This window comes from Electrophorus electricus, unplaced genomic scaffold, assembly GCF_041902795.1.
Source record: "Electrophorus electricus isolate QZ-2024a unplaced genomic scaffold, ASM4190279v1 Scaffold27, whole genome shotgun sequence".
Lineage (NCBI taxonomy): Eukaryota > Metazoa > Chordata > Actinopteri > Gymnotiformes > Gymnotidae > Electrophorus > Electrophorus electricus.
The window spans coordinates 2177940-2192363 of NW_027658550.1; the positions used below are offsets into that span (position 1 = coordinate 2177940).

At 39.0% G+C, this 14424-nt stretch overlaps 1 protein-coding gene across 1 annotated transcript; it reads right to left on the reverse strand.

Moving 5' to 3' along the window:
- Positions 1-4256: 4256 nt before the first annotated feature.
- LOC145655523 (TOG array regulator of axonemal microtubules protein 1-like) lies at positions 4257-13673 on the reverse strand. The gene is made up of 13 exons (XM_081709049.1): positions 12580-13673; positions 11998-12061; positions 10509-10640; positions 9924-10258; positions 8922-9087; positions 8614-8826; positions 7038-7155; positions 6714-6819; positions 6177-6412; positions 5636-5794; positions 5183-5309; positions 4600-4712; positions 4257-4404 (listed from the first exon to the last, which is right to left on the reverse strand). The coding sequence occupies exons 1-13, from the start codon at positions 13612-13614 to the stop codon at positions 4257-4259; spliced, it is 2952 nt and encodes a 983-aa protein (XP_081565175.1). The 5' UTR covers positions 13615-13673.
- Between the last annotated feature and the right edge of the window lie 751 nt (positions 13674-14424).

Here is a 14424-nt window from a genome sequence, read left to right on the forward strand (position 1 = left end):
TATGCACTAGTATGAAAGCATGCATTAAAGCTTGAATGTATGATTTCCTCAACCTGGGCTTTCTTGAAAGCTATAACAATGAATGATGCAACATTGCACAGCCAGTGCTATGGCTTCTCCTGTTTCCAAGGCAACAGCTTACAATGCACATGGTGGTGATGCACCACCTTACATGAGTCCTAAAAATAAAAGCACTACAAAAGGCTGCAGACCCCCAGTGTAGCCTTGCGTCTGCTGTGCTCATTAAAGTCTATGAAACCTTGTTTGATCAGGACCAATAGTAATTTTTCATCAGCTTACACTAATGGTCTTTGTAATGATGAGCGTTAATGATTAGAGGGGGTATCTCCCTCAATTATAGAGTGGATGAACTCTTGTTATGCAATTGATTAATTGACAGAGGTGCTGCAAGTTCAGGAGCCTCTCAGTTGGAAAGGTGTAGGAAATACTGCAGTCAGCAAGGTATCAGCAAGCACTTAGAGTGCCAGAGAGTCTAAGAATAGAAGCTGTTTTTTTCTTGGCCTTCTGTTTTTCAGTGTGGCAGCATCGCTGAAAGGTCAAGATGTTGTTTTAGCACACAGAACCACCTTTGAGTAACACAAGACAAAGAACGTGTCTTTTCTGAGAAGCGTGTAAAGAGACAGCAATCACTTGCTAAAGCCTGCCCAAAAAACAATAGCATCGATCAGGGCTCTGCTCTGCTTCAGACAGGACTAGGGGAAAATGCTCTGACAGATGTGGTGATCATAGAGGGGAGACAATTGCATAACTATAAAGCAGTTAATGGATTGAATATTTAAATTACTGCTTTCATGTGCAAGTGGGTCCACCCAAAGTAGCTGATTAAAGCTTTTGGTGGACCTACGGTCTTTCCATTGTCTCTGCATAGCCATGAAAGCCACTAACCATTCACATTATATAAAATGATTCTTGGGAAGTTGAAGGTTCTGGGTGGTTGTATTTCTACAAGCCTTATTAAGTGTCACTATAAAATATCACAGGAGAAATGCTGATGAAATGCCAGGATCAGATTTAGCCTTGGCCTAAATGAACCAATCTTGTCATGGCATATTTGTTGTCATGTTGTGGCAAATCTTGGCCTAAATGTGTCTGCTAAACATTAAGGCTATATATCCAAAATCTGGGCAAGCAGCCAGATCTCTCTACATCTCTCTCTTGCGATCTCTCTCTCATACAAAACACATGTACACATGCATTCTATCACTGGCTGTTTCATAAACCCCCAGACAGTTTCTATCCTCTTACAGGTCAATTCGGAAGCATCTCCAGCAGAATATCAAGAAAGAGGTTGAATGAGACTCCAGGTACACTCTGTCACTTCCAGCGCAATCACATATTTTTTATGACTTTGGAATGTGTGTTGCGGTCATTTTTAGACATCTTTTATTGTGCAAAAATGGAAGGGTTGGCACAATGAAATTGGAGTTCCATGTAAATGGTTGTGTGTATTATTGTGAAAATTAAGTAAATGTAACAAGAACAAGACAGACCAAAACTCAGCTCAACATTAAAATCCAATGATATTGTTTATTATAGAACAGTTAGTTCTTTGATTAGACGATAGAGATTTCATGAGTGCTGATATAGAGTATAATGGTACTCTGCTTTACAAGTGCATTTTATTAACCCTTAATTACAATTGTTATCTATCTTAGATTGTAACATTTGCTGTTATCTCATCAGAGTCACGTCATCAAATGATTTGTCAAAAGACTCATATTTTTCTGTTTGCACAATAAATGGGAACATGCAGATAAATGTACATTATAAAAGTAGCCGGCCTGTGGTAACATAAACCTCCACAAAGTAGCAACCTATGGGAAAATGTTTGTGTTGTTTGGTGACAGTTCAGTACCAGTCCATTTGCGGAGCTATTTGTGTTGACAGAACCAAATAAATTAGTAAATAAACAAACAAATCATAACATATTGTAGATTATTAGTGTTAACTAATAAATGGCACTTGTGGAACTGTTGTATAAAAGCAATATCACATGTGATATTGTTTGATTTAATCTCTGGCAGAACTGGCAGAACAATAAAGGCTAAGTAAAACAATCCACACCCACCTCTTGTAACTTCTAACAAAACTCAGCCTCTTCCCAGTGAGTGACTAAAATGACAATGCAGGGATTTCCAGGATTACAAGGCTTATCAGGGGAGCAAATCAAATACTATAGGCACAACTATATAACATAATCTACCACAGGCACCACCCCTCATCGTATGGATACTGTATAGCAGAATATGGATATGATTATAAGTGTTAATAGAAGTGCCATATGGTAGACTCAGAAGATCCTAATTATTCATCACACTCTCCAGTATATATTTCACTTTTCCCAGTCCTTTTACACAGGGATTCAACTTGACTTATAATTGTGCGTTGCACATGCTTTTCATACATGTGCCCAAAAAGGTAACACCTTGTGTTTCTGTTTGTCAGGGCTCCTTTATCACATAAAACCAGGTTGCGCTGGGTTATCTTATTTCAGCCAATGGGCTGCGTGCTGCTAAGGCTTTTTCATGAGATTAAAGGCACTAATGCTTCAGATTGCAGTCATAATTCACAGAGGCCCTTGCGGTTGTGAGTTACAGCTCAACAGAAGTCACTGTGCCACTTTTGCCAGTTACTGAGCCCTTTTGGAAGTGTATGCTGGAGGTTTCTTGCTTCTTGGGGAGGTTACTGTTTCTTTGTTCTGAGCATGATGTCAAGACAACATTATCTTATCCATTGTACAACTTTCAAGTTCTAAAATGTCAGATTGACCCCTTTTTTGTTTCAGTTCATGACAGATATCAGCTGTAAGCATTTATAAACATAGGCAATTTCCTGAGATAGTGAAAAATAAAAATAGAAAAATAGATAGACTGTTTGTAAATGAGAATGTCCTAAAATCTAATCTGAGCTCCCCAGAGTATGAGCAATAATTCTTTTCAAATAGCATTTTGTTTCAGTTCATTCCTTTTAAGAATGAAAGTCTGTGCATTCAGGTAGTGGAAATCAGGGGTAAAATCAGTGGCAGTTTGATCTGCAGTGATAGAGGTGCCTCAATGATCTACAGTGATCATCTTCACACATTTTCAAACAGAAGAATGTGTAGCTGCAGTAGTCTTGACAGTTTGCCAGTTACACTCTGATGTGAATTGACAATGTTTAGGGACAGCTGCCATCATCCACATTTTTAGAATGAATTCTCTTGTTTAGCAAGGGAATTTTGTTGAAGAAATTTTGTACCACAATGATGTGATTATTTTTTATTGAAAGGAACACAGAAATAAATGTCACACTGGAGTAGTGTGTATAAAGCAAAATAATTTATCAGTCATTGCACAGCTTATACTGTGGGTGTCAATACATATAAGGACCTAAAGGTTAAGGCTGAATCTAAGGATATTGTGCTGGGTGGCGTGTCAAAGAAAAGGGTTACACAAGGGAGTATGCCATACTAACAATGACCAATTTTCTATATGATCTAACAGGAATATATATATAAGAAGTGAAAATAAGAATCAGTAACTACAACAGATAGCACCCTTTTACAAAATATTTTTCATATCACAGAAAGGAACTACTAGATTGTATCTCATAAAATTAATACATTTTGGATATATAAATTAAATTTGTTGTATAATCATGTTGTGATTATCCTGTTCCATGTATTTAATTTTTTTAATTAATTCCAGTATTTAATTTTTTACCATACTGATGTCATGACCAAAATAGACTTCTATATCATTAATTTTTTAAACAATAAACCATAAAACATCACATGAAGCGTGTTATTCTTGAAAACATTTACATTTTTTTATTCCAGTTAAAGAAAAAATACTTGGTCAGTTCAGTGCATGGCCCAGCTGACAGCCAAATGTATACACAACATCTTAGCAAAGTCTGCACAGGCTCAACTCCATTATCCTTGTTGATAATATGGCTACAACCATATTTACTTGCTAAACTCCACCTGTCCTCCAGCACTAATGCACCTCAAATGACAGCAGCTTGTGGGCATCATAACTCTAAGCATAACTCATAACACATCAAACAGAATTGGCAAAGCACTTCTCAGCATCTCTGCAGACAGCAAGTGTTGAATATATCAGATTGGCTTCCTAGAGTGCTGCTGAGGTCATTCTGTTCTGATTCTGAGTTCAGCTTCATGCCATAAGTCAGTGACCCCTTGTGTGCTCACAGTCTGTTTAAATAGCACCTTGGCAATAAGTGTCACAGAACGCTCATCTCCCGCGAGTCATGTGGTTTGGCCCGCCACGTACAGTTGGGAGGATCCCACACCTGGACCTTGTCCTGTCTGTGTATTTAAGCTGTTTGATGTACTTGGTCTTGTCTGCAATGCTGTGGACCTGTGCTTTGCTGGCATCTTTGCTGAACACACACAACAAGAGAGAAAATGTAAGGATTGGTTTATTGTAATAAAAAGAAATTTAATATGGTTACAATAAATTTAAAACAACAACAACAACAACAATAACAACAACATAATCACCATCAAAAAGTAGAAAGATTAAAGCAGTTTCAATAGGAACTCATGTTTTTTGCTTTGATTGTTTAAAAATTCACCTGCTGACAATCTGAGGTTGACGGTTTATAGAGGAGGCATACCTCATTCCACCGCAAGGGATATAGCGCCTGCCTCGAGCTGAAGGGGTATCCTGAGGCTTCTCACCCGGGACCTAAATCCACATCAGCATCACTGGGTGATGACTCTCCAGATAATGAAGACCAAATGTTCTTTCATACTTTGTTTCTAACTACTGGGTCTGGGACTGCACTGTGCAATATCTATACCTTACTGTAAATACAATATTTGAACTATTATAATGGGAGATCACAAACTATTTACTAGGAGACAACTGTATTGCCTCATCTTTTTGTACACTGACATCTTTAATATATGATTTTGGCTTAATATATTTGCTGTATATACATACTGCTGTGTACAATGTGTGGTGCCTTGCACTGCTCTGTACTTTAGTATTTGTTTAAAACATTTGTCTACCTTGTCAGCTCTGAGGTGGGTTTCACTAATACTGTGAATAAGTTTAGTGAATAAGCTTTGTTTAGTCAGTAAGCTTACAGCATAGTGGCTGAATGGAATTAAAAATCCTAATCATATATACAAATATATGTGCTGAATTGTCACCTTGGATTTCAGAGTGAGGACAGTGGCCCTGATGGTGGGCAGGTCTTTGGTAGGGATGTACTTTTCCACCATCTTATCAAAGTCGTGATGAGACGAAAGGAACAGTAGCATGCGGCGACCAAAGTACCTGAGACAAATAACAGCCCCGTTCCCATGAGAGAACCATGAGGGAGGAACTTAAGGGTGACTCACAGCACACCAACAAATTGTACCAGTCTACTACATTTACTACAATTAAGCAGAGTCCAATATTTATTAGTATATTTATTTTACCAGGACACAATTCCAGTTGCCAAGACACTCTGTGTCTAAAAAACTTCTATTACTCTACAATTTAGCTGCATTTGCTGACTTCAGAGTGTCATAGTTGGGAGACTAAAAGAATAAACCAAAAGATTACTATCTGGGCATGTGAAAAGCTTTGATAGTTTTCCATCTGATCCTGGTACCAACCTGGTTTCTTGGGAAGAGTCTTGCGCCAATTTGGAGACTGCAGGTAGAATTCGATTAGTCACACCTTTTGTCCCAGACAATAAGCGGTCAGCGCCAATCTTTTCTATCAAAGTAGCCAAATGCTGAGAAGTGCACTTTCTTACTGCAGCATTCAAATGACTTTTGAGGAGAACACAAACGAGAAAAGAGAAGGAAATATTTAAAGGCACTCAAAAAAGTATGACATAATAACAAATATGTAGTAATCTAGTCAATGTATACAGTGCAATGTTTAACTCTTTCATCTTTAAAGTAACTTAATACACTTATCTATGAACTAAAGGCATAATCAAATTATCCTATTCTATTTGATGGCTTTAAAAAAAATCTTTAAGAGGATAAATCAACAAAAATACTGTCCAATGCCAAAAAACATTTCGAAACACCAAAGGATAAGTGAAAATAATAGCAAACAGCAGCCAAAGCGCTCTCATTTGTTGGCCTCTTGACTGCTGCAGCTAGATGAAAGCTATAGCTGAAAGCTAACTGCAAGTTAACTGACCCGAGTCCTCCAGCGAGAAGAGCGTTCATGCTTCGGGTGGGGGTGCAGTTCTGCACCATGCAGTCCAGGGCTGTGTCCACATCCTGCCTAATAAAAGCATTGGACTCTCCTGCTTTGTGGAGGAGGACCTTGGCTGTAGCTTCCACCTCCTGGTCCATACTTTTCTGCAGGCCAGAGTACAACTCTCCCAAGGTCACCACCGCCACGCGTGACACTCCAGAGCGTAGGTTCTGAACCTGGGGGAAGGAAGACATTCCAGCTTGTGTTATGCCAAGAAATGGCTTCATCACTCATTATTACAGTTAGATATGGCATCTAAAATGCCCTTAGATGAAAATTATTTTTATAATAATTTCAAGCATTATACTAACTTTACTGAAAGATCTGTGTAGTTTTTGGCAGCAATGTCTCAATAACATAGGCTGATGGTGTATGACAAAAAATTTAATGGTATTATAGGTTAATTTTAGGAATCAGACAGATTCACAGGAAGTTACAAGGAGTCAGACGCAATAGTGAGCAGATATAGTCACTTACCTCTTGATTAAGAACAAGGCAGACATCATGAAGCCTACTACTAAGCACATCAGAGTGATACCGTGCTAAACTACGCATGAGTATCAGGCCATCAATCTTCTTCTCCCTGTATGAAAATATTGGACAAACACAAACTGTAAAAGTAGGTTATCATAACTGAAAAAAGATTATGAAAGAGGGGACAAAAGGAAAAAAGTGATAGTGATAAAATCACTTTACTAATTTCTAAGCATATGTATCATATATGCAGAAAATCATAAATTACTAAACTGTTTTACTTGACCCTAGCCAAATGCGTCATAATTTTACAGGTATGAGATTTACCAGTCATCAGAGCTAAGCAGTCTGAAGCTCTGAGTGACAGCAAGGTCCGGTTTAGAGAACGGCCGCAAAGCCAGCTGCTCATGGGGATTCTTCCTGGGGGTTCCTGGTGTGAGTTCATCTAAAGAGGAATACCGCACCACAAACAAACTGACTACTTATTTTAGGGCTACCAGTTCAACTTTGTTTCAAATCAACTTGACTGCAAAACATAACATTATTCAAGATGGCCAACTACATTTAATGGCCTTGCACAGTATTTTTTCTCCTTACTCAAAATGTTGTATTAGCTGGAAGTATGTGATTATCTTCATACTTCTGCTTCAGTTCAGTAGTTATTGGGCATTGTAGAGTGCATAAAACAACCTCTAATTGTTTTATTTTTTCTATACCGCCTAACTTCTATTTAGGACTTACACTTTATGTGGTGTTATCTTTGATGTCACAGATAACACTAATTGACTATAGGGAATCATAAGCTATGTAATATTGCATATACATGAACTGTGAAATCAACTGACCCTACTACACTTCAATCACTGCACATAGCTCTTTTCAAGGAACAGAGATGACATGTACATACAAATGCTCAGTTTTTGTATACAAACGGGAAAAGGGTTACTCTACATTTTATTCCAGAAAACAAGACCAAATCAAGGTTGCTCAAATTTCTTTCTGGGGTCTAAGTGACACCCAATACAAGAGTTTGTAGCAAGCATTTTACTGTGAAATAATTTGCAAACTGAGCTCAATACAGCTCTAGATTTGCCTGCCGACTATAACTGAAACACAACACCTTTCCCCACACTTACTGGAGGTAATATTGATAAGTTAGTAAGTCTTTGATATTAATTAACAGCCATTGTTTTCATTCGACACTTTATTCAATACCGTAGCAAGTAATGGAAAATATAACAAAACGTTAGTACATGCAAACGTTTGCTAATTTTGTGCAATTTGGGTCAACAAATGTATTTTTTATAACGTTATGATACACCAACACTATTTGAAATTGCCACCAGTCTCTGCCTGTCCCATGTTTAGCTCTCTCCGTGCGTAGTCAAAGCCTGTTAGCTAGACCTGATTAACCAGCCGAATATACGCTAGTTAGCTAACGTTCCTTAATAGCTTTAATGTAAACATGATCAATATGTAATAAATGCACAGATGATATTGCTATAAATGTATTCTTAAAATACGAACTGTGGTGTCCTCTAATTGATTAGTCTATTTAAACACAGCAAGGATTCTGCTGTTGACCAAAATCCCTAATAGCTTTTCACACAGAGGCTGTCAATGAATCCTCTGAGGTCCACGCCCAAACAGCAGAATGGTAAAAGGACAACACTCTTTTTAATGTCGTTTTATGGTTTAAAAAAATGATAGTAGGAAGGTGACTGGAATATTTAACATTCTTTGGAATATATATGGTTGGGTTTTTTTTTGTTTTTTTGCATTTTTAAACAAACAACTGTGCAGGGCCTTTAAAACACAATTGTGTGATACAGCGTTTAGAGCAAATCTATTTACTCAAGAGCAGTGACCATGCATGAAGCGCAGAATAACAGGTGACACTCACCAGAGCAGTTTGAAAGGGGTGGACATGCTCTGTTCAGACTGGGGGCTTGTTGGCGTCGTGGCAGCATGCGTCTGGAAGGAGCCGTGGGAGGGCTGGGATGAATGAAACTTTTGACCAGGCTTCTGGGTGCGTGTGTGCTGTTGGGGCTCGAGGGCAAATCATCCAGGAGTTCAGCCTTCGTGGATGCTAGAACACTACCGTTGCGCTGCAAATCTGATGGGAAGGAGATTAACAGGCTATGGTGACTACAGAGCTTCCATGAGTCTCAGTAAGCACGAGGAGGAGCATTCATTGAGGTCAACCGTTACCTTTCAGAGATGCCGTGTCGTCTGAGCCCACGTCAAATGCCATGTGTCTAAAGTTCTGCTTCAATCGTTGCATGTTCTGCCACTCCCCCTGTATAGGCGGAACTTCTTGCTGCTCCAGACGATGTTGATGCATCTTAACCCTTGCAAACCTAAACGGCTTTACCCTCTCCAACAAATACACATACATGAATAACCACATAGCATCTCTATTCAAGACTGTCAATCAGAACCTGGAGGACCGGACTGAAATTATGCAACGTAGGAGTCAATTTGCATTAAAATCTTATCAAATCGTTATTTTATCAAAATTTTACTGTCAAACTGGCAACAAAGTCATTCCATATCAACAGCACATTCAAAAACCACTGCTGAAGTTAGGAAAGATTAAAGTAAAGGGAATCAATAAATATTAGCAGATTGTTCAATAAAACAAAATAAACATTGTCTCACCGCTGCTTTTTCTGGCTCAGTGCTTTCTTCCGAATCCATATGGCCAGCTGAAACAGCATGGCCATACACCCCAATCAGTGGCTCCCTGGGGGGTTTTCTTACCAACTCCTCCTGTTCTGGGGACAGAGTCACTCCAGGGTAGCAGGGAGCACCAGTGAAGCCAAAAACTCCTGTCATGGTGGTAAAAAAGTGTCAGTTTAAGGCAAAGCCACATCAACCTCTGTGTACTTCACATATGGAGAAACACACCAGTCAAAAGTGAAGGCAGCTGCATTACAATCACAGTAAACAGTTTACATTTTCATCCTGTAATTGGCATCCTTGTTACCAACTATCAAGTTCTTACTCAAAATGTGATTAGATATCACAAAGATATAACAAAGAATAACTGAAAGCAAGACATCCATTCCAGATTAAGTAGAGCTCATGTAAATGTGTGACCCAACAATGATTCAGTTTCTTTTTTTTTTTAAATTGAATCCTGAAATCTTACATTTCAATACAATTTGATATTTCAGTATGATTCATTTTTAATTCTGACACTGCTAAATACTGAAGAGCCAAAAATGCTTTGGCAGTTTCCCACTGAACAAAGACACATTTTCTAAGCAATGTAGCTATGCCCTCACCTGTTTTATCCCCCCATGAGCTGGGGTCCCTGTGACGAGGGATCGTATCTCGCTTGTTGGGCCATGTATTGGACATGGACAGTGAGGAGTTTGCATGGCATCTACGAGGCAGGGTGGGAGTCAGCTGCACTCCCGGAAGAGTGGCCAGAGGGTAGGAGGGCAGCAGAAAAGACCCGGGGGGGGGTGGATTGGAAGGAACTGAAAAGGTGCGCTCTACACTGGGGTTACCAGACAGCAAGCGGTTGGCTTTGGGCAAACCTGTATGGAAAAGAGCATCTATTCTCAAGAGAATCTTCCATGACTATTCATTTGGCAGCAAATAATGTTCAGTAGCTCCTTTCATTTGACACTCAGTGAGTGAAGTTTATGGTCAAGTGATGCCTTGATTCCAATTATTCTATTTAGCAATATTTTACAACAAAACAAATCTATTGCAAAAATTATGCAAATGTGCTATTTTCTACATTTTGTATATATAAATAAAGTAAAATCAACATCAACAAGTCACCTCTGTCAGAATCACTGAGATTAGCTGCTTTTAAAATATCTGGGTCCGCACCAAGGCTACCGCTTCGACAAAGTCTACCCACTGTCTCTCTTTTCCATCCTGGAGCATCGGGCTGGAAAGGCTCTACTGAATCTGGAGAATGAAACAGAAACAGGAAACTTGAGGACAATTTGAAGCATCAGCTCAGCATATGTAACTAATAGGCACACATCAGACTACAAATGCATACCAAAAAACAACTAAGCGGTAAACAAAAAGTGAGCAATAGCAATTTAGATTTTATAACTAAAGACTTTAACATAATTTTAAGAAAACTTAATCATATGGTTACATTGTTTACAGGAGACCTCTGTAGGCTCTTCTTGGATTTGAACAGTGCAGGTGGGATCTTTTATCAACAGACTGCAATAAAAGATTCAAGTCTAGTCTTGCCTGCAGTCTTATAATGTCAATGCCAACTAAAATAGGACTTGGTAAAAATCACAAATTCCTTACATCACACAGACCGCTGCAGCACACCAGAGCTCAACACTGGCCTTGTTTCACCCAGCATATTAAAGAAGCCATGTTATATAGATGATTGCGTTTGCAGCCATCTAGATGTGGTATCAGAAGCCAGCAAAGCAACATGACAATGTTTTGTTTGTTTGTTGGGGCGGGTTAAAATAATGACAAAGTGACAACTATAATCAATATACATGTATAGCCAGTATTATACTAAGCTTCTATATCAATGGTAGGAAGCATTATCATCCTAGGCTAAACAAAACTGCCCAACAAATAATGTGTTTCACCGTAAACCCACCCTGCATGTGGGTGGTCATGGTGCCCACTCTAGTGTGCTCTACTCAGTCATCTACAAACATATCACTGCTAAAATTAGTACTGGAGCATGAAATACACTCAAATTCAGACTTCCTCTAGTGTTTCTAATAAATACTACTCCCATGTTTCATAATCCACACACTGCTACATTGTGTTAATGCTTCGGTGTGGATTTTAGGATATTTTTCATGATGCCAAATTTTTTTTCCATAAAGTACAGGAATATTGAAAAGTACTGAAGAACGCCCATATTAATAGCAGCAGTCCGAATACTGATAGAAACCCACTTCAATGTATTCCATGTACTCATACACATTTAAAACTTAACAATGAGTTAACATTTTCATTTCATGTCTTGACCTACATGTTACAAGTCTGGGTGGCATGTTCAAGGACAAATGTCCAGATAAATTAACACACACACACACACGCACGCACGCGCACGCACACACACACACACACACACTAATTAGCTAGATAATTAGCTGCTAATTTAAGGTGTGAAAATGAAAGCATGAGTAAAGGCAGAAACAGTAAAAGACACAAGAGACATGGGAATACAAATCAACATGTATTTATAGGTTGTATGTTGAAAACCTAGTAAGAAAATAGGACAAATCTAAAATAGAGGACACAAAGAGAAAACAAAGAGACATTTACTTACCAGAGTTTGTGCCACAGTTTTTCTGATTCAGCCTCAAGGAGGTAGTGAGATCTTCCACACTAAACTAAAGCAGCAACAACAAAAAACAGTCCCTTATTACTGAACATTTATAAGTAAGCATGTAGCAAACCATGATATTCCTTTTTTTAAATAGACATCTGTTCTGTTGTAGCTCAGTACACAATGCTTTCTTAACAAAAATGTACAGGACATTGTGCAATTTTATGCAACTAAATTACAATGAAAATAGTACTGAAACAGTTCAACATGAAAAATAATGGGGGTCATGTTATAAAAATGAAGTGACTCAAAACTTACACATTAGGCAAAACAGTTCAGGTCTGCAGAAGGGCAGTAATGTAAGAAGTAATGTTGATGGAAATTGGAATATGGAATAGAAAACTTGTAGCCTAACACAAATAAATAAGATTCACAGCTACATAAAGGAAAAAAAAGGTAAAGTAGCTTGTTGAGTTTGGAGCTGCATTCAAAATAGTACATTCTCTCATTTTTAACCTTATTTTTCCTTTTTTGTAATTCTGTGTGTGCATGTAAAATTAACTTCATGAGGTAATCACCCACCTTATCAGATAACTTTGCATTTGATGCACTGCAAGGCTGCTTGTTTACTAAACATGGGAGGAAAGACCTCTCCCAGGGTAGCTTGTTTTTCGCCTTCCTAGCGCTAACTACTCTCTTGTGTGACTGGAGGCCATCTGTAAGAGAACCAAAGCTGCCGTAGCCACTCAGTCGATCCGAATCTGGTTCTGTGTGGTGGCTCTGTGCACTGTTAACTTTCCCTCCATTAATAACCCAGTTCAGGTCAGCTCCAGAGCCAAACTGAGGTATTCGCCGTTGACCAGGCTTGGGGATGACCAGTGCGTATTCCACCATACCATCTGCAGACAATCGGGGGAGAATATGTCTGGCTCTTCGTGCCTGTACTGCAGCCATAAGTCCCTCCACATCTCCAGTGAAGTCCAACCTGTCAATGGCCTTCATGAGTAGCTGTTTTTTTCCTGTGTCAAGACAGCAGTCAAAAACAGCAAAGAGCTCCAGAGCAGCATGTCGGACCCTCTTTTTATTGTCTGCAAGATAAGGAGCCACTACAGAACACAGATTAGGGATATTGAAGTCTTTTCTGGGGTGTGTGAGCATAGCAGCTGTGATGATGTTGATGACATCTTCTCTGACTCTGGAATTTTTGTGCCTTAGCTGTCCTATTACAAGTTCCAAAACTTTCTGTGGACCTACAATCCTCATGAGGTGACGAAAAATATTCATGTACTCATTCCGGGGAACAGTCCGTGCGTCCCCCAAAGTTTTGAGGGCCACACATACAATCTGTTTATAATGTCTGTCCAAGGCGTAGTCCAGGTTTTGAACCAGGAGGCTGATAACCTGTAAAGTGCCATACAAGACTTTGAAGTTTGTATCATCCAGAAGTCTACGTAAAAAATTGATGAATTCCACAATACTGTCAGAGGAAACGGTTTTCAAGTCCAGCTCTGAAATAATGTTCTTCAGCTCTTCTACCCCATTTGTTCGGCTCTGGTAGTTCTCGTGATCAAGGAGTTGTTCGTGTAACTCCGGCGATATTAGCGCATAAATCATCATTGATCAGACTCATTGATCCAATCACTGATTTGGAAAAGCAATATAGCCAGTTGGCTAGCTAGCGCACTTCAGCAGCGTGTTGGATAGGTGCTATATCACCAAGTCAGTTTGTCAGGAGCTCAACTTGGAAAGAATCCGTTAGCTAACTAGCTAAGCTAGTTAACCTAGGTTAGCAATCGCAATCGCAGTAACGCTACAGTTCAAGCAACACTGTCCAGTATTGTTGACAATTAGGATATTTACAAAGACTGTGTTCTCCAACAAGAATAAAAAGCACTTTCCTCTTTTGAATTCCAGTACGATCTTGAAAGTTGGGTATATGTAAACACATAGACTTGCTCGGAATTTTCTTCTCAGACCATCGTTCATCACAGTTCATCGTCTGGAATCAAAAAAACACTATGTCAAAAAACAACTGCTTCCATGGTGACGCGAGTTCTCGTAACCGCGAAGATTCGACCTCGCGCGTGAAAATATGGGAATTGTGACCAAATATGCTTGACCGTATTGGACCATAAATTATGTTCATTCAAATGGCCTATAACGATACAACAACTCTTCTTATGTGTAGCTGTTCACAATAACGTTATTCTGCGTCCATATCTCTGTTTAAGGACATTTACATGGTATAAAATCCCAATGGATGTCTGTACTCTAAAAAAAAGCTCAGCAGGTTTTCTAAATTTCACCCGTATGTCCGTGGTTTGTGGGTAATTTCAAATCTTTTGCATCTTTTGCATCCACACTAAAACAATGTTATGTTCCAGGGTGTATGGAACCCTCCAGATTCCAAACTATGTTTGGTATTAA

Excerpts from the sequence above, each read along its gene's own strand:
- LOC145655523 (XM_081709049.1), bottom strand. The coding sequence starts at position 13,614 with ATGATGATTTATGCGCTAATATCGCCGGAGTTACACGAACAACTCCTT. Across the intron at positions 8,827-8,921 it reads CGACACGGCATCTCTGAAAG|ATTTGCAGCGCAACGGTAGT; the intron begins GTAACGGTTGAC and ends CCTTCCCATCAG. Across the intron at positions 4,713-5,182 it reads TCCTCACTCTGAAATCCAAG|GTCCCGGGTGAGAAGCCTCA; the intron begins GTGACAATTCAG and ends ATGTGGATTTAG.